The sequence below is a fragment of the Cajanus cajan genome, chromosome 8 (genome assembly GCF_000230855.2).
Source record: "Cajanus cajan strain Asha chromosome 8, NIPB_CcT2T_4, whole genome shotgun sequence".
Taxonomy (NCBI): Eukaryota; Viridiplantae; Streptophyta; class Magnoliopsida; order Fabales; family Fabaceae; genus Cajanus; species Cajanus cajan.
Genome location: NC_138524.1, coordinates 35,751,451 through 35,771,291, shown reverse-complemented (window position 1 = coordinate 35,771,291; position 19,841 = coordinate 35,751,451). Strand labels below are relative to the sequence as shown.

The 19,841-nt window shown below is 33.5% G+C and overlaps 1 protein-coding gene and 1 non-coding gene across 5 annotated transcripts; both read right to left on the bottom strand.

Annotated features, from left to right (window-relative positions):
* Positions 1–1,424: 1,424 nt before the first annotated feature.
* On the bottom strand, positions 1,425–11,758 carry LOC109792867 (lysine-specific demethylase JMJ26). Of its 4 annotated transcripts, none has more exons than XR_002239244.3 (15): positions 11,553–11,758; positions 10,297–11,443; positions 10,067–10,182; positions 9,620–9,719; positions 9,393–9,534; positions 8,868–8,931; positions 8,037–8,775; positions 6,089–6,418; positions 5,032–5,523; positions 4,544–4,616; positions 4,373–4,458; positions 3,808–3,927; positions 3,251–3,506; positions 1,929–1,987; positions 1,425–1,812 (listed from the first exon to the last, which is right to left on the bottom strand). XR_002239244.3 is itself a non-coding variant. In XM_020352318.3 (14 exons), the coding sequence occupies exons 2-14, from the start codon at positions 11,413–11,415 to the stop codon at positions 1,785–1,787; spliced, it is 3,468 nt and encodes a 1,155-aa protein (XP_020207907.2). In that variant the 5' UTR covers positions 11,416–11,443; positions 11,553–11,758; the 3' UTR covers positions 1,425–1,784. The 4 variants fall into 4 exon arrangements, 2 of the variants coding, with proteins under 2 accessions (XP_020207907.2, XP_020207908.2); XR_003803488.2 differs by having other exon boundaries at positions 3,251–3,479; XM_020352318.3 differs by lacking the exon at positions 3,251–3,506.
* Positions 11,759–19,032: 7,274 nt separating this feature from the next.
* On the bottom strand, positions 19,033–19,138 carry LOC114915449 (small nucleolar RNA R71). Its single transcript, XR_003803489.2, has one exon. It is a non-coding gene; the product is annotated as a small nucleolar RNA R71 (small nucleolar RNA).
* Positions 19,139–19,841: the final 703 nt, after the last annotated feature.

The window sequence follows — 19,841 nt, the reverse complement described above, 5'->3', positions numbered from 1 at the left end:
ATTTAAAAGATTTGTTTGAAGAATACATAAAAATAAAGAACATATTTTTAGGATTTCAATATTAGAAAGCAAATTACAAAGATAGTTATAAATTTATAATAAAATATGCTAGAGATTGATTTTACTGTCCTTCCTAACACATATTAATCCTAATTATTTAATTTATAATTATTATTAGGTTAATCCAACAACCATTAAAATTATTTTAATCATAATCTCTTAGGTGAGAAATTTTAAGTTCCTTAATAAAAATCTCAATTACTTGATGAAGTTAATTAAGGAACATGCATTATGATTGAAAGTTTAAACATTGAGTAATAATTCCTATCGTTATAAGCATTTATTAATGTTATTATTTATATCTTAGTTTTAAAAGGGTTTCTCGACATCAATTAATTATATGAGATCATGTGATGGGTTGATCAAGCAAAAAATAAGCATTAAGAAAAGAACAACAATTAACTAAATAAAAACTTCATTGTATCAAACAAGAAGAATTGCAAAAACAAAGTCAGTTATGTCAATCTCCAACAACATGGTGTAATCGTGCATGGCTAAATGAATTGCATAAAGGGGGAAAAAAAAAGAAGAAAAAAAAAAAAAAAAAAGATCCTAAAGGAATTTGTGATTACTCACATTTCTCACTATACTCTTAAATCTAGCTTTAATTGCATTGTGTACAAATGTTTTTCTCTATGCTTCAAGGTCCTTTTCAATATTTTAAATTAGGCATTGCTCGTAATCTCACTTAAACGGCCAAAGTTACTCACTTAAGCAAGCTTATTTTGACGACTCTAAGGATGCTTGCAACATTAGCTCATTCATGCAACTAGAGTGGTTCGCTCGAGTGAGCACATTAGATTGCTTCCAAAAGCATTTCGACCTCTGCTCCATCAAGCACCTAGGATGACTCACTTTGAGCATTCATGCACCCTCGTTTATGTGAGAAAACCTAGTACTTTGTGAGTTAGTTTTGACCTTACTCAAACTTAAGCAACCAATAGTTCCAATTCTTTTGTATGGGTCTTTTTTACTAGCATTTGTTTCCCTCTTGCTCTTCACATAATTTAAACATTAAACCATAAAAATATCTAAGTTTAAAGAATTGTGTCAAAATAAACTAAACTAATTTTTCTAAATTAAAGTTATGTCCTGAAAAGTCATGTAAAAATTTGTAAGTAATAACTGTTTAATTCTCAACCAATCACTTTACTTTCCTGTGCTACTCTGTACAAGTCCATAATTATTACCGTCATTAAGCACTAATTACATCATAAATTGCGGAATCTTTGCGCACATAAGATCAAAATTTTGTTGATTAACATGTAACGTAATTTAATGAATTAATGAGATTATTGTATATAAAAAGTTAAAAATTCGCCCACAATTTGAATGCTCTTGGTTCGTTGGGTTTATAATGTTACTTTGAATCAATAACGGTACTGTATTTATATTCTGTTTTGCGCTGATATATTGTTTTAGGCAAAAACAAAGGACATAATACATTTTTTGTCCCAGAAAAAACAAGGACATGATATCAAATCAGCACTCCCGAATTTTGCCACATATGCAACATAGAATCATCATCATCTATGCATTTTGAAGTTCAGAAAGTACACTAGGTATGATGTACACCTTCGTTCAAGTCATGTATGATGCTTTCAGGTGTGGTTGCTAAAACAAAATATGGAACCGTAAATAGATCCCAACATTATCACACCTGAATAAGCTAAGGTAATGAACTCAAAATTTACACCTCCAATTGGCTTTGATCTGATATTTATCTACTCCGGAACCTCGGTTTTCCCGAACCTGTAAATTGAATCAAGAGCATAACAATGCCTTTAACAGCAAAGCAAAATAATATACTCAGCAAATGCATGTATCATAGTTCATTCCCAAAGGGCCACAAGTTTGCACTTACTAACCTTGCTTTCTCCAATTTTTCGATCACATGTTTCATAGCATATACCGTCATCTTCTTCACCTGTTGCAAAAGCAGCAATAAAGGGGAAAAGCTGCATAAAATCACTGTACAAAACCGTTGACATTACAGTATAATACAGGTCTGTTTAGATATACTTCACTGGATACGTTTTTAATATAGAAAAATGAAATAAATTTCCACAAAAACTACAATTAACTTATGCATAAGTTTATTTGTAGAAACTCTAAATTAACTTCTCAACAATTTTATTTTAAACTTATGGAAAAGTTTATTTAGATTTTCCTTCGTATTTCTACCACTTAGAAGTAGTACTTATAGAGAAATTCATCCAAATAGACCACAATTGATTGCATATTGCCAACTTTAGCTCTTACTGTATTTAAATAAATTAATTCTAGAACAAATCAATATTGCTACTAAACTTCTCAAAACCAAACACACCTAATAAGCAGAAACCACACCCACCAAAAGCCAGGGAAGACAGCTTGGACTCTTCTAACCACATACACTAGATAAAGTGTAAATACTCATTTCCGTTCCCCAAAATAGTCCTTCAAGCCCAATTTAACGTCCAAAGGACATTGAATTTGAAAGAGAAAATTTGTATCAGAAGTTGGAAAAACCAAACAGAAATTACATTTTTTTATGGATCAAAATGGGTTCCATAAAACCAGTTATTAGAGAGCTTTGCATGGAAAGTAATTGGCCAGTGGTAAAACACAGTTTTAAGTAGGCATTGACCGTGTATTTGAGTTCTTCTGACTTTATGAACAATCCTATTTATGAAATGCAAATCTTCCCCCAATAGATTGTGTCAAAAGAAACTATAAACCGGGCAGGGAAGGCAAAACTAGTCAACAGACAGAATATTATTCCATATTCCTCAAGGGTATTTTGTACACAGTACATAATCCTATTCTAGGAAATATAGTATACAATCAATCTAACAATTAATACATAGATTCTAATCACTAATTCCTATCTAAATTTGGAAACAAAATATTTAAAATTTGTACACAAACTCTCGCCCTCAAGTTAGTGCATAAATATTCACACACGTCCAGCTTAGACACTACTGAAAAACTTCAAAAAGTTTTTAAAAAAAAGGTAATTCTTTTATGAAAAAAGCTATATAACAAATGAGCCCTATAAATTGGTAAATGATATCACTTACTAATGAAGGACATGGACAGTTGGACACCTTCAATTTTACTTTAATCTTTTGAATTTCAAAAAAATAATTGAGCCCCGCCATTCAATCAGTACCCCATCCCGAACAAGGCATTTTACTTTTTGCACTACCTTCATAAATACATTGGATGAATGAGCATCAAAGTATGTCGTTTGATTGTGTGGTTGACTAGTTCTAACATGGTTAGAACTTCTTGCAAGATATTCTCCATTAACAAGCTCATTTTGCTTAGCCAATCCTTTAACAATGGTAGAATGGTGTCCAAATTATCAAGCCTTTTTCTCATTTATCCAGAATCTCAGCATATATTTGGGATAGCATCTCCCTTTTTTTTTGCACCTAAACATCATGGTGAGAATTGGATCTCTGCATCTCAACATTCAAACCAAATTGTTGAACTCAAGAAATGAACATACTGAATTCTGAATAGATTACAGAAATAATTCTTTTGTAAGGATTCTGCCTAGCAAGTAGTTTCCTCCTTCTAAACACTACAAACAATAAACTGACACCTAATTTCCTACTTCAGGTCAATCAAACCATATGCATAAAACATAACTTCCTAAAACAAAACAAAAACAAAAAAATAAAAGAGAGAGACGCTACATCTCAAAAAATAGAGAAGCAAATAAATAGCATAATCAAAATCAATAATAGTTTGCCATACCTCCAATTTGTCCTCCGTAGACATGTGGTTTATTGGAAGTGTGCGAAATTCCTCTGCCAAACGAAAGCACTCCCCAACATTTTCAGGAGAGACAAAATCCAATGCAACCTTAATACATGACTGCAAAAGGAAGACATATATCATGAATGTTTATGCGCAGAACATTTTAAACATTACTCTAAATAAAATCAATTAAGCTATATTGGTGGGGACTTGAGTATTTTGTAGAAAAAGCACTGATCCAAATCTCCCTGGAGCCATTCCATCCAAAAATACAAACAAGAATTACAATGAAAATGACTAATCAAACTTAATGTATCAAAAAAAGACTGGGCCAAAAGCTTAAATGAATCAGCAGTTTTCACTTTTCACTTTCTTCAAAGACTTGCTTTGCTAATGAAGGACCTAGGCTTAATTAAAGGTAGTAATCAAATATACTACTATAGTATCTCAAAATCATACCAAAAATCATAAAATACTTAACATTTATACACATCCAGGAAAACAAGGATACAACATACCTACAATAAATATGAAACAAATTCACCACATATGTTCATTTTACCTTCAGATTTCTGACTTGATGAGGACAACCAGCTGGAATGAAAACAGCATCACCTACCTTTTGAATAAAAGTCCAGGGCTCAACTCCTACAAGAAAATACAGAACTGTCAATGTAGAGACACAACTCAAACCCTCCCTCCAATCAAATATGAAAAATATTGTGTTACTAACCATACTCCTGCTTAAGCTTCCTCTTATGCTCCATGGTCAGATAGAAGGTTTGGTCATGGATGGGATGAATAACCTACAATAGGAAGCCCAAATTCAAGAAAAAATAAAGCCTCTATGCATTAGTTATTGTCTTCTAAACCAAAACTTCAAAAACTGCCTAAGCCAATCACATGAAAAATCTATTTGAAAACCTAATGAGCATTTTGAACCAGTAATTACACCATAATGTTTTCTTCCCTGCCTATGCTTAAAGAATAGACACAAAAATCATTTAATTTCCTCTTCAAAATAATTATTCACAACTATCTATTAGCAGCTTGATATTTCACCCAATCCTTTTTGACATGTATATTTAATGAAAACAAGGGAATGGGAGAATGCAAATGTTACAGGGATGTAAACCTCCAAATATTACAAATATAACCCAGCACTAAATATCTGGTGGGAACCAGGCTTTATTAACGACAAGGTACCTAAAAATAATTTACCTGTGTTATAGGACAGCAATGGACATGCCTGAACTCTCTGAAATGCTTCTTCAGATATTCCTGCAATTTAGGTACATCCTGCCTCCGAAAAATATCCCAGAGAGCACCTTCTAAAGCATCCCCAGCAAATAACAGATCACTTTCTTGTTTTACTTTCACTTTCTCAACCTCTTTGAGTTCTGATCCACATGAAAGACCATCTTCATTAGCAATGGCAACCTCATTACCACCAGAGGGCTGCTGAAATTGATCAACTTCTATCCCAGCACCAAATCCACCTCCATGTTCGATGACTTGGTTAGTATTTTGCTTGTCTAAATCATTTATGGTAGAAGATGAATTATTAAGCAAGTCAACATTAGATTCTCCATCCAGATTATCACCAAGAAGTTCCCTTTTGTCTTGCTCAAAGTGCTTTTGTTTCAACTTCTCAATGGCAGTAAGTTGCCTTGAATCCAATTTCACTTCAGATATATGAGTCAGCACATTTACCTAAAACCAAATTATTAAAAAAAATAATTAAAAAAAAAAAGATACTTCAATCTCTTCATTAATGTGCATGCACTTGGGGCCACATACAGCGATAAATACAAAACTAAAAAATATTTGATCAGGAAAAGCTATGCAACTGGCTGAAGTAAAAGCTAATTACAGGTTTCTCTAGCCCAAAGGAAATCATTCATTTCAAATCCATCCTTAAGAATACTAATCTAACGACTCCACCAATCATAACTGATTACTTGTTCTAATAATCAATCAATCATTGAAACAACAAAGCCAAATACTCATAATATATAGAATAAAATGGGAGTTTATGGGCTGAAGACAATGCACAGAACAGAAAACTATGACATGGAATTGAAGCAACAATCTGCTCGTAGGAAACAGAAAAGAGAAATGCAATGACTTAACACAACAATTTATACATCCCACAACCTATACACCTTCCAATATGAAACTCCTTAAAAATAAAGACCTAAAATGTTCAAATAATTCTATAGAAAGCATTTGAAAATAATAGGCCAGTAAAAAAAAAGAAAAAGAAAATAGAGCATACTGCATCGGACATATCACAATGGAGCTTAGTCACTGAATCACCACGTCCAAGCTCCTGAGAAAATCCATAAGCAATATATGTCTTTGGCCCCATGTCTGGCTTCAGACAATCTTTAGGCAACCTCACAGCAAGGTTAAGAGAACCTCCGAGAGGATCAGTATATTCCTTGAAGGGCAAGAAAGATATAAACTCAGCACAATGACGAGGCAGACGTTCCTCGAATAAATTAGAAGGAGGCCAATCTTTTAATTTCAGTATCTGAGGCCAAGAACGCCAATCCTCACGACCTTTTGTATACCCAGTGAAGAATTGGTGGATATTAATTTCTCCCTGCATTTAACCAGTCAAGTAAAAGCAGTAAAGAATTACCAAATAAGCAAAATAAAGCAGACATGATTTACTCTATTCCAATTACAAAACAGAAAAACAGAATGGATACAAGTTGAATATCATTATAATGTTCTCAACAATAGCAAGAAAACCAAAAAAGTACATTTTACCCAACATCAGCTAGATGCTGTGTGACTAAACTTAAGAAGCAGACAAACATACCAATAGGAAAACAGAGTGCAAATGATAGAAAGGCAACAACTAAAAAGGATCTGAATAGGCAAAGCAAGAGTTTTAAGATAAATTTCTAAGATGACATGACTAGGAGCAAAACGTGGCCCTAGGACTAGGAAGTTGAATATGATGATGATAGTAGAAGCTCAGACAATATCAATATTTCTAGAAAATGTTGGGAGAGACAGCATAAAGCAAGCAACAAGGACTTAAGGTTTGTAACTAATAAATGAACTACATCAAAAAAATGACTTCTAATTATCACCCTAATGTGTCTTCTGCTGACCAACATTCCACGTTAGACTGTTATCTCTTTATGACCCAGACAGCAGAAGAAAATCTACAAATTGTTTCTTATAGGGGAACTATCCACCAAAATTTTTTAATTTTTCAGTACTTTACAAAATATTTCTAAAGCATAGTTATTAGAACCTTATGCTTCACGATTGGGAATCCTACACTTCGATACAATTTGATGAAATCTCAAATGACTTTGTATCTTATGATAAGTGCATGAATCACATGATTCAGTGTTACAATGTTTTTTCTTTTTTCTACTTTTTCTTTCCCTAGGCAAAGACAAACAAAGCAAGTGCTCCGCTTGTTTACTAGAAGAGTATGTATAGCTCATATCTGTACTCAGTATTCGATATTACACTATAATAATATTATATATCTAACGCATACCCTATAGATATAATATTCCGTGAAAAAGAAAAAAATTGAAAAGTCATATAACCTTAAAATGTTAAATGAATAGGAATCGAAGGAGCACTGCTCAACTTATTCATTTAATTATTTCATTACTTTATTTGTCAACCACTCATTCAATGTCATGGACTCTATTTGGCTTTTTCATCACATAGGCTTCACAAACAAAAATATAACTAATAATCTTGTTTTATGAGACTTCTTGTTATGTTCTTTTATCTATTTCTATTTTAAACTATTACATTGAACACTGTATCATCTACATGATTTTTGAATTACTTTTCATTGTCTCTAATTTTTACAATTTGATACAAATTATGATTCATGATTCAAAAATTAACTTGACAATTCCCGATTTGAATCTCGATTTTGATAACCTTGTTTCTAAGACATTCAGTTCAGACAACTCTATGGAATTCAGTAATTGAAATATTAAATGTACTGAAACAATTTTCAATCCAGAAAATGATCAACTTACTAAATTCTGGAAACATGTAGGAAAATCAACAGCATAAAATTGCTACAATTAAATTATTCCCTAAATGCCATTTTCAAGCATAGCAGTTCCATGTAAAATAAGTGTCAACATTAAATAATTTAAACATAACCTTTGTGAGAATGAAGGTTTAGTGCAAAACTCCATCCAAGTTCAAGATTGAGAAACTAAACTAACCTCACACCAATCTAAGCAATCAATGGCCTTAACATCCAAATGGTGTTCACGCTTGGTAAAAGTCATCTGACGGCATGCACGCCACATGACAAGTGGTTCCCAGCTTAAACCAGATGTACATTCAAGCACATTGCTGACAACAACAGGCTCCCCCTTTTCCCAATGCCACTGAAAATGCCTTACATCCTCGTCCTGTAGATCTACAGCCCGAGGACAATATAAATAGTTGTCACAGGAATCTTCACGAGAAGCAGCCTTCCTCGTATTATTATATCCAACATCTGCATTTTCATCATGACTCAAACACGAACACATGTTGTCAGGGGTCTTAACTACATCTTGAAGCTTGTATGCTTGAGCTAGTTCATTCGCTTTACCCACTAACTCAGAGATAAAATGTTGACCCAATATGCTTCTCAGTTCAAGAGAACCATGGTTACATTCACTATTGGCTTTTGGACAAGGAATGCTCCCATCACTTTCTGCATGCCACCCAGATCTTGACCATTCACGAACTACAGGCTTAGCATTAACATTTGGTGTATTTTGGTCTGCCTTTTTATCTTCTTTTCCACCATGCAAGTAATTCTTACCTTTCCAGACAAACTGCAATGCAAATGGATCTGCACCCCCTATAAGCTGCCCTCTACGAAGCTCACGGCAACAGATGAGACAAAGATCAAAGGAGCACTTTGTGCAGCTTCTGTGGTAATCAAATATTGACGTTTTGCAGTTGTCACTACAAGAAAGTGTTAAGTTAACAACTAAAGATAAGAGGATAACTAGGAAGAGATAACTGGGAAGAAAACAATAAGTCAGAAAAATCCCAACCAGTACACACGCTCCTTTGGAGAGAAATCTGCCTTTACTATATTCAGCTTTGAGACTGAGAGCCCTGTAGTGCACATCCCAAAATCAAATTATACAATGAAAAAGATATGGAACTCGCACTGATGACTGAACTCTGATTGGAGCATCATAAAAGATAAAAGCATAAGTATGCCGCAACAGTGCATTCAAGAAAAATAGTTCAAAGTAGGTAAGTGATCCAAGATCGAGAGGGGGAATAAGAATAACTATAAGAAATGGGTTGCTTCTTGTAACAGTCAGCAGTTCAAAAGGTTAAAGCTTATCAATTATTATAAAACAGATTATTCTGTCTTTTGCAGGTCAGATATTATTGCAAAGAGATCTGTGGCTTCAAGGCATCACTTCAAACAATGGTTTAGTTTGTGTTGGAACAAACATGCACTGATCCAACCCAGTTTTGCTTCAGCGTCAAATTCACCTGTTTATCTACACTGATTCACATATTATTAATAACCCCTCAATCAAGAATCCCAAAGGAAGAAATACCCAGTATTTTCGCTTCTGTCTCATTCTCAATCATCTGTTCTTCTTCCAACAGCCTTAAATACGGAAGAAGTACTTGCAGCAAATGCATAGAGAGTTCAACCTTCTCGTCTTCAATGGTCTCTGCTGCTTTTTCCCTCATTTTCTACAGTAAACCAAACGAAAACATTTCAAATGTTATAATACAAAAATCACAGAAAAATGCAATCTAGAAGAGGGAAGGAACTAACTTTAATAAGGGCATCAGATTTCAGACATGCTTTGCAGTTGCAATTACCACGGCATACAGGACATGCCTCGGCAACATCATCATTTTTCAAATGAGGATACCTTATCAAGACACAGCAAAAATATCAAGGATTGACAACATTGGTCATGTTTGCAGTTGTTTCTATCAAATAAAACTTTTCTACCCATACAAATTATTAAAAAATTTGGGTAAACAACTGAGTGCTGCATTCGTACATGGGCCTGCCATTTCAAATCTTTCCAATAATCTGTTTAATATCTTGCAGCACAAGAAATATGTTAAGACAACATCGAATTGGTAGCTGGCAATGTAGTAGGGACACACAAATTAACATCAGATATCTTAACCAACCAAACAAGGCCTATGCAATAACATGATTAACTGACATTGAAAAAAGGACAAAATCAAAAGAGAGGCAAAGTTATACCAATTTTTTAAACAGGGTAGGCAAAATCTCTTCCTCTTACAAAGTGTGCACCTCACAACCTCGCCTTTGTCATTTCTCTGACACTGATGACACATTAAGGACACCTCTTCAATCCACTGTTGAATGAGAAACAGAAACATGACCTCAAATACAAGCTAAAAATATGTTAATATTTAAAGCCAAACACAAACAAACATTCATCTTTCTTGTTGAATGATAAATCATGCCACCTTAGAATCCTTCTTGTTGAGTTTTGGTTCTTCTTCCTCCTCTTCTTCATTGACCTTACCGCCCCTTAGGCTATATTTTCTGCCCCTTCCTGAAGAATCCGCAGGCATTTCAAACTCCCAGTCATCTTTCTTAAGAATCTTTCTCTTTCTACCGCCTCTTTGCTCAGAAACCCCACCCTTTTCACCGTGGTTTTTGTCTTGAGTGTCCTCATTCTCCAACAAATTGCCCTCTGACATCTTTTGCTCCATATCCTCCACCTCCTTCTCCTTGGTACTTTTTCTGCCACGCTTATTCTTCTTCACTTCCTTAACAAAAGAAGAACCTCCAACACCATTTACACCGTGGCTATCATCTTGAGTATCTTTCTTCTCCAACATCTTCATCTCATCTTCCTCCGTTTTCCTTTTTCTGCCACGCTTATTCTTCATCACATCTTTGACTGAAGAACCTCCAACGCCATTTTCACCGTTGCTACCGTCTTGAGTATCTCTCTTCTCCAACATCATCTCCTCCAATTCCTTTATACTTTTTCTTCCAGGCTTCTTCTTCACTTTAACAGAAGAAAAACCTCCGACAACCTTTTCATCGTGGCTTTTCTTTTGAGCATCTTTCTTCTCTAACTCCTTTTTACTTTTCCTCCCACGCTTCCTCTTCACTTCCTTAACAGAAGAAGAACCTCCAACACCCTTTACATCGTGGCTATCCTCATTACTATCTTTCTTCAACAAATTTCCCTCCAACATCATCATCTCCTCCTTTTCCTTGTTACTTTTTCTGCCACGCTTCTTCTTCACAACCACCTCGACAGAAGGAGAACCTCCAACCCCACCACCATTTCCACCGTGGCTTTCGTCTTGTGCATCTTTCTTCTCCTCCTCCAAATTACCCTCTAATGCCCTCTCCTCCATCTCCTCTTTACTCTTACTACCACACTTCTTACCTTCCTGAACACAAGAAAAACCTCCCCCAACATCATTGTTCTCAGTCAAGTTCATTACTTTCCCCTCATTGGCCTCACACAAAGCATCAAAATCCACAGACTGTGTTCCTTGCTGAGCGGGGATTGCATCCACGGGAACTGCTTTCTTCCTCCGCCAATTCCTCCTTCTGGGACCCATGAAATCAAGGTTCTCTTTTCTCTGGTTTCTGTATTTTGCCAAAAGAAACAACAAGATCAACAACAATCACAGTTCACAAATGACAGTGAAAAACAATAGGCAAAAACAGATGGTGAAAGCGAAAGTGAGAGTGAAACCCTAGTTATGAGGTTGTCTTGTCTCTGATGCTTTATTTCTCTTCTGTTGCACCCAAATGAGAAGGAAAGGGAGAGAGTTTTAAAACAGGCGCCAACCTTAAATTTCAAGGAAAGCGCGAGTTTAAATTTAATTAAGCAATAAGCACAAGATAAGTAAAAACAAAAGTGGTTGAAGTTTAAATTTAATTAAGCAATAAGCACAAGATAAGTGGAAACAAACGAGGTGCAAGTTTAAATTTAATTAAGCAATAAGCACAAAATAAGTGGAAAGGAAGCGTTGTCCTAAAATGTGATACGTCCCAAGCAAAAACAAAGTATAATAAACTGATGTTCCTTTTAGGATGGTAATATGGTATACTTAAGCATGGAAAAACGTGTACTTGTTTCTGACAAGTGAGTGAAAACGTGGGCTTCAGCCGGCAGATATTTTATCTCATGATGACGAAACCAGAAGATTTTAAAGAAATTGCCACGTGCAACAATTCAATTGCACATCTATCAAATCTCCACAGTGAATGAACGATGTTCTAACTTATTAAAAAATTAATATTTTAGAATGTGAAAGTAACCCTTTTATAAATTTGGTAACGTTTTTTTGGATCTCATTTTTATATTTAATATTATTATTCTTAAATTTAATAAAAAAAACTTTTAAAATGTTTTTTAAAAATAAATTTTTATTTTTGTATTACTTTAGATTTAGCAAAAAAAATTTAAAATTTCTCTTCTTACTAGTTATATGATTAAAATTTATAATAAATTATATATATATATATATATATATTTAAAATTAGTGTATATAAATATTTATAAATATATAAATTATATTAGTATTTTAATTTGTGTAATACACATACGTATTTATTAATTACCTTATTTTAAGTATTTTTAGTTACCTTAACAAATCATGAATGACAACAAATTACTATCTATTATCTATTACAAAGGAAATAGATTTTGATAACTATCTTTTCGATTTTATTTTTATATTTGACACTATTATCTTTAGATTTAAGAAAATTTCTTTTTTCAAAAATTTTTATTTTTGTATTGGACAACAATATCTTTAGATTTAACAAAAATTTTATTTCCATTTTCTTACAATTAAATATATAGAGGCACCAAGCGCCTTTTTCCTTCTAGCACTAGTGCAAAAAATTGGATTTAAAATCAGACTTTTAAGATCGGTTACAAGGTAACCGATCTTAAAAGTGACGCGGTGGCAATTTTATAAATAATAAGAACACTTTTAAAAGTACTTTTAAGATCGATTATTTTATGACCGATCTTAAAAGGTATGTCTGACACAACTTTTAAGATCGGTTACAAAAGAACCGATCTTAAAAGTTGTATCAGACATAACTTTTAAGATCGGTCATAAAATAACCGATCTTAAAAGTGCTACTTTTAAAATCGGTTATTTCAGAACCGATTTTGTATGTAGTATACAAAATCGGTTCCAAAATAACCGATTTTAAAAGTATCGTCAGAATCCTTTTATATTTCTCTCCATTCTCATTCTCTTTAATCTTTCTCTCCATTCCTTTTTTTACTTTCTCCCGCTCTCATTTTTTAAAGTCTCCAATAAGGTAAATTTCGTTGTCGTTTTCGTTTTCGTTTTCGTCTTCTCATGCTCTTCTTGTGTTTATTTTCGTTTTCTCATGCTCTCTCTTGTCTCTATTTTCGCTGTAGGTTCATTTTAGGTAAATTTCGAATCTGGAACGGCCTGTTCTGCAAGTAGAACGACTCGTTCTCCTTGCAGTACGGCCTGTTCTACAAGTAGAATGGCCCATTCTACAGGTAGAATGGGCCGCTTTACAAGGAGGAGAACAGCTTGTTCTACAAGGAGGAGAACGACCCGTTCTCCTTGCAGAATGGCCCGTACTGCAAGGAGAACACTGCAAGGAGAACGGGCCGTTCTGATGCCCGTTCTTTAAGCAATCTTTTTGATAACCTAGAACGGATGCCCGTTCTTTAAGCAATCTTTTTGATAACCTGGAACGACCCGTTCCAGTTTTGGAACGGCCCGTTCTAGTTTAATATTTTTCAAAGCCAGCAATTTTAAGATCGTTTATAAAACAACCGATCTTAAAAGTGAACTTTTAAAATCGGTTATTTAACCGATTTTAAAAGTCTAACTTTTAAAATCGGCTCTTCTAAAATCGGTTACGGAACCGATTTTAAAAGTTAAAAATAACCGATTTTAAAAGCCTTTTTCTACTAGTGCAGTTATATATAATCAAAATCTATAATAAATTATATATATAAATAATATTTAAAATTAGTGTATATAAATATTTGTAAACATATATATTATATTAGTATTTTAATTTGTGCAATGCACATACATATTTATAAGATATAATATAATTAAAATTTATAATATATTATATAAAAAATATTATATTTGAATATATAAATCAAATTTAAAATAGATATGTATAAAAAAAATTAAATTTATAGATTATATTTTAGATTTATTATAAATAATTTCTATTCTAATTTTTTCCATTTATTGATAATTTATTTTAAAATATTATTTAATTAATAAATAATTATGATAAATAAAAATTAAATTAAAAATCTTTTTTACAAATCTTCTTATTGAAGAAAAGTCTCTAAAAATACCCTTATACAAGATAAGAACTTGTATTTAATATATAAGAATTGATTTAACATCTCCCAATTAATTTAATTTAATATTATAAATTTTACCGTTCGAAAGATAATTCAATGATTAAGAGTGCAAAGCTATAACATGTCTCTAATATTTTTGTCCTCTGATTATTTTTAAAACTTAATTTAATTTTACTATTTTTAAAAGTTTAATTTAGTTTTTAATTTAAAAAATGTTATATTTTCATTGTGGGGTTAATGAAATTAAATGAATGGAGCACATTGAATATTTTTGAAAATTAAAAGATCGAATTAAAGATTAAAAATTATGAGGTGAAATTGAATATTTTAAAAATAGTATGATGAAATTGAACAAAAATTTATCTAATATTTTTTGTCTAGATAATTTTGAATATTTTTAGTTACCTTAACAAATCATGAATGACAACAAATTAAATACATGAAATTAAAAAGAAATTATCTAGTAATAAAGATTATGAAATAAATAAATAAAATTTAAATTTATCTAAAGAAATAAAAAATGACAAATTTTTATTCAACTTAATCCCTTTATTTTTTGGAATGTTCAATATGCTTTCACTATTTTAAATAATTCAATTTGGTCTTCCAATTTTTAAAAGATGTTTCATGTATCCTTCCATTCAATTTAATTTGTGTTGTTAGTGTCAATTTGAAAGAAAAAACAACATTGAACATTTTTAAAAAATCAAAGGACCAAATTGAACTACTTAAAAATAGTGAAATCAAATTAAATCTTAAAAATAAATACAGGGACCAAAAGTATAATTTAATCAATTAAAAAATATTTTAAACTAACCTTTCCTTCTTGTTGAGATTCATGGATGATGAATCAAGTTCTAAGTGTTTTGATGATAACAATGGTCATGAATGAACATAGGAGAAAACGTGAAGACCATGAATGAATATCAAATGTAATAGGAGTAGTTTATGTGTTTGTATGTGTTATGTTCCTTTGTTAGTCAATTTTATGTTCCATGCATGTTTATGAGTTTTTATGCTTTGTGCATGAGTCAAGTCTTAATTTTGATTGTCTAAGAATAAGTATGATGATGATTGAGAATAACTTGGAGAGTTTCTGGATGCGTGAAATCGAATTTTGAGAACTAACTCAAAATAATCGATTATTACTAACTATAATCGATTATTTCTGCTTTGTTTTTCAATAATTGAGAAACCTTGTTGTAATAATTGATTATTTGTGAAATAATCGATTATCCTAGAATTTGCTCTCTGGAATAATCGATTTTCCTATAAAATAATTTATTATTCTGTTCTTGAATGATTTCTAGAAATCCTGAAGAACAAAATAATTAATTATCCTTAAAAATAATTGATTATCTGAGTCTGAAAACTTTATAAAAAAGGATTCTATCATTTAGAAATAAAATTGGAGAAAAAACAAGTGATATTGTGCAAACTTTGTGATATACTTTTGATCTTTGTGATCTTCTTGGAGAGTTTTCTTTGTGAAACCAAGAAGTAAAACACTTTGTGAAATGTTTTTAAAAAATTCATCATCATCACTACATTCTTAGAGAGAGGAACTAAGATTGGTCAAGAATTCAAAGTCTGATTTGTTCAATTTTCATGTGAATTTGTTCCTTAATTTTTTTTGTGTAATGTGGTAAGAATCTTGAGTAGGTTTCTCAAGTGGTAATGAGTTCTTGTAGTGGGTTTCTACAAGAAGTACTTTCTTGGGTGCAAGAAAAGTGTCTATCTTGTGTGTAGAAGTGTATGCATGTGTGGTATGCCTATAAAACTTTTTCATTAAGATAGTGGAACAAATCTTGATCAGGTTATGATTGAGGATTGTATGTAGGTCACATGTGGAGTGGCTGAACAAGGATAAGTCACTTTGCATTCTTCTCTTACCCTTATCTTTTATTTTAAGCAATATTTAGTTGAATTTTAAAATGAATGCTTATGATTAATGATGAGTCGTTATTTTCTCTTATTTTCTTACCTTTTTGTACTTATTTTAATCTCTGATTTGTGCTTAATTGTTGATATTCTGCATTGTTTTCTATTTGGGTTTTAATTGGACCGGTAATTCATATTTTAACTAATTTGAATTTTTTGTATCTAATTATTCCAATTTTTATTTTCAGGGCAGTTTAATAATTATTTAGGCTTGGAATTAATTTCTAGACTTCAAGACGAGTTTCCATGTCATCTGCCATGTCAGCGCCACATCAGCAACATACTTGCATTTTTGTTAACCTTGTATTATTCATTTTTGGGCCAAACACATCCAGATGGGGGCCCAATTTCGTTTTAGGTCATATGAGTCTAGGTTAGGGCTGACTGCAGCCACTAACATGAATATTCTGATGTGACCACGTTACTTTCCCCCCCTTTGTTTTTACGTTTTTCTTTGCTCTCTGTTTGAGGTTTACGTTTTGCTTCTTCTCCAGCCACGTTTTTGTTTGCTTTCTCTTCTCTAGTTGTAGAAACTGAACATTTACATTTGAAGAATACAGATTACTCATTTCTTGTTCTCCTTCCTTGCATTTTCGTTTCTGTTTTGGTTCTATTTTCGTTTCTATTTTCGTTTTCATTTTTGTTAAATGGAAAGCTAAAACCCTTGGGGTTGGCTCATTGAGCGGATTGCAATCTCTATTTGAGGGTTTATTCATATTTGTATCTGTGTTCTGCTTGGTTCTTCTTCATTGAACCTATGAAACGTTTTTGACACCTGTTCATGCTTAATGAATCAGGTTGCTCACAGGTTGCTTAATCTTGTGGGGAGGTTTGATGTTGTATACGTTTGCTTAATTCATGTAGGGAAATCCTGAGTTAATCTTCGCTTAGTTGGTTCACTCGGATGGAACAAGGATTAAGTCATGAACAGAGAAATCTTTTGAGAACCAGGGATAAAAAGTTACAATCTGAACAGGGAACCAATCCATTTTTCTTGCTGTGCTACTTTGCATTTTTATGTTTTAACCTTGAAAAATCTGAAACAAACCCCCCCACTTCGTGTTTAAGCCTTTGATAAAGAAGAATGGTCGTTGGGAGACGACCTAGGATAACTTCCTAGTACTGCATTTAATTGTTTTATTTGACCGGATACGACTTCGATCAAATTTGGCGTCGTTGCTGGGGACCATCGGTTTCTGTAAAAGGCTGTGTGTTTGTGTGTTATTTGTTTTTGTTGTGTGTTTTGTGTTTTAGAGTCTCTGTTAAGTTTTGTGTGTTTTGAGTATATCAGTGTCAGTGTATTAGTGATGCTTGCATTTTCGTGTGATACTGCATGTTATGTTGTGTAATTGTGTTTGTTATTAGTCCCTACAGGTCTAGCAAGCAAGTGTTTCAGTTGAAGAATTCATGTTGTTGAGTTTGATGCAATTAGAGAACCAATGCAACAATAAACCAATGGAACAGTAACTCGAGTTTGGTTTTTGGTGCATTTGCTGTCATGTGTTTGTGATAACTGATCTTTATTGCATTCCATAGCTCATTGACCAATTATATTTATTCCATTTGGTGTGCTAAATCATTGTTGTGTTGTGTTGAGTTTCAATTGTTGCAAGGTCCATAAGTGTAGAATCAACTGAAAACAATTTTTGGTGCGTTTTCTGGTGCATTTTGGTGCGTTTTTGCTCTGTTTTGGTGCGTTTTCTGGTGCATTTTGGTGCATGCTCTGTTTCGGTTTAGGCATGCTCTATTTTGGCTGCCTACTACTCCTCTGTTCGGGTGCCAAAAATGTGGGAAAATGGTGTGGAAGTGTTACACTTGTGGTGCAAAATCTGGTGCATGTGAATAGTGCTAAATAGTAGCTGAATTTTCCAATTAATTGTGATTTTTGGTTTTGATAGCTAGACTTGTTAGTTTTTCCTCAAATTTTGTGTGGTAACTTCTTTCAACCTATATTTTGTGTAAAAAATAGCTAGGGCACCCAGTTTGGTCAATATTTGGAGATACCAAAATTTTTGAAAATTGTTTTCAGCAAAACTTCAAGGGGCCATAACTTTGGCTCTGGTTATCGGAATTAGGCCCCAGCCAGATCTTCAAAAAAAGGCTGTTTACTATTTTTTTCTATTTTTGAAGTTTTATTTCCCTATTTTTCCAAACTTTTCTTAGGTAGTTCATATAGCTAGGCTTTGAATTTTGTTCTCAAATTTTTTGTGGTAGTTTCTAATGATTTTAGGATGATGTTGGTGCATTAGTTTTGATATTTTCTGAGTTTTCATGGAAATTCCCATTTTACCCCTACTGTTCACGTGTCCTGATACATGTGTTGCATGTAGTGCATGACTAGGAGTAACCCTGATTTTTTGCACCAATTTGATCCTGAGATTGATAGGACATTCCATAGACTAATTAGAGAGCATATCATTCCACCTTTAGATAGTCATAGTCATAGTCATAGTCATAGTGATAGTCTTAGTGTAACTGTTGCATCTGAGCTAGATTCTATTCAAATAGAAAACATGGGTGAACAACCTTATAATGGACCCCGTGAGAGGACTCTTAGGGAGATGGCTGCACTTGATTTTACTTATGAGAGTTTGTGCATTCAATATCCTGAAGAAGATGTTCCTTTTGTGCTTAAAATTGGACTAATCCATTTGTTGCCCAAGTTTCATGGTCATGTAGGTGAGAATCCACGTAAACATCTGAAGGAGTTCCATATTGTTTGTTCTACCATGAAGCCTCCTGATGTTCAAGAGGATCACATTTACCTGAAGGCATTTCCACATTCATTGGAGGGAGTTGCTAAAGATTGGCTATATTATTTGGCTCCCAGGTCCATCACTAGCTAGGATGATCTGAAAAGAATGTTTTTGGAGAAATTCTTCCCTGCCTCGAGGACCACTGCAATCAGAAAAGATATATCAGGGATCAAGCAACTTGGTGGAGAGACCTTGTATGAGTACTGGGAGAGATTCAAGAAGTTGTGTGCAAGTTGTCCTCACCACCAGATTTATGAGCAGATGTTGCAAGTGGAGAGGAGTATGATAGATGCTGCAAGTGGTGGAGCAATTGGTGACATGACCCCAACTGAAGCCAGGCACTTGATAGAAAAAATGGCCTCCAACTCCCAACAATTTAGTACCAGAAACGACAATGCAATTGTCATCAGAAGAGTTCATGATGTGGCCATTGATACAGATAAAAAGCTGGAGAGTAAACTTGATGCATTGGTCAACCTGGTGACTCAACTTGCTGCAAATCAAAAATCTGCATCTGTAGCAAGGGTTTGCGGCCTTTGTTCTTCAATTGATCATCACACAAATGTATGCCCTTCTCTGCAACAGTCAGGAGTAAATGAGCATCCAGAGGCATATGCTGCAAATATTTACAACAGACCTCCTGTCCCAACAACAGCAGCAGAAGAGTTATGACCTCTCCAGCAATAGGTACAATCCAGGTTGGAGAAATCATCCCAATCTCAGATGGTCTAACCAACAGCAGCAACAACAACCATCCCCTCCCTTCCAAAACAATGCTGGTCCCAGTAGATATGAGCCTCCACCTATCCAACAGCAGTAGCAGAGACAACATGAAGCTCCTGCACCACCAGCTCCTCAACCTTCTACTTCTGAACCTTCATTGGAGGAGTTAGTAAGGTAGACGACTCTTCAAAATATGCAATTCTAGCAAGAGACCAGGGCTTCCATTCAGAGC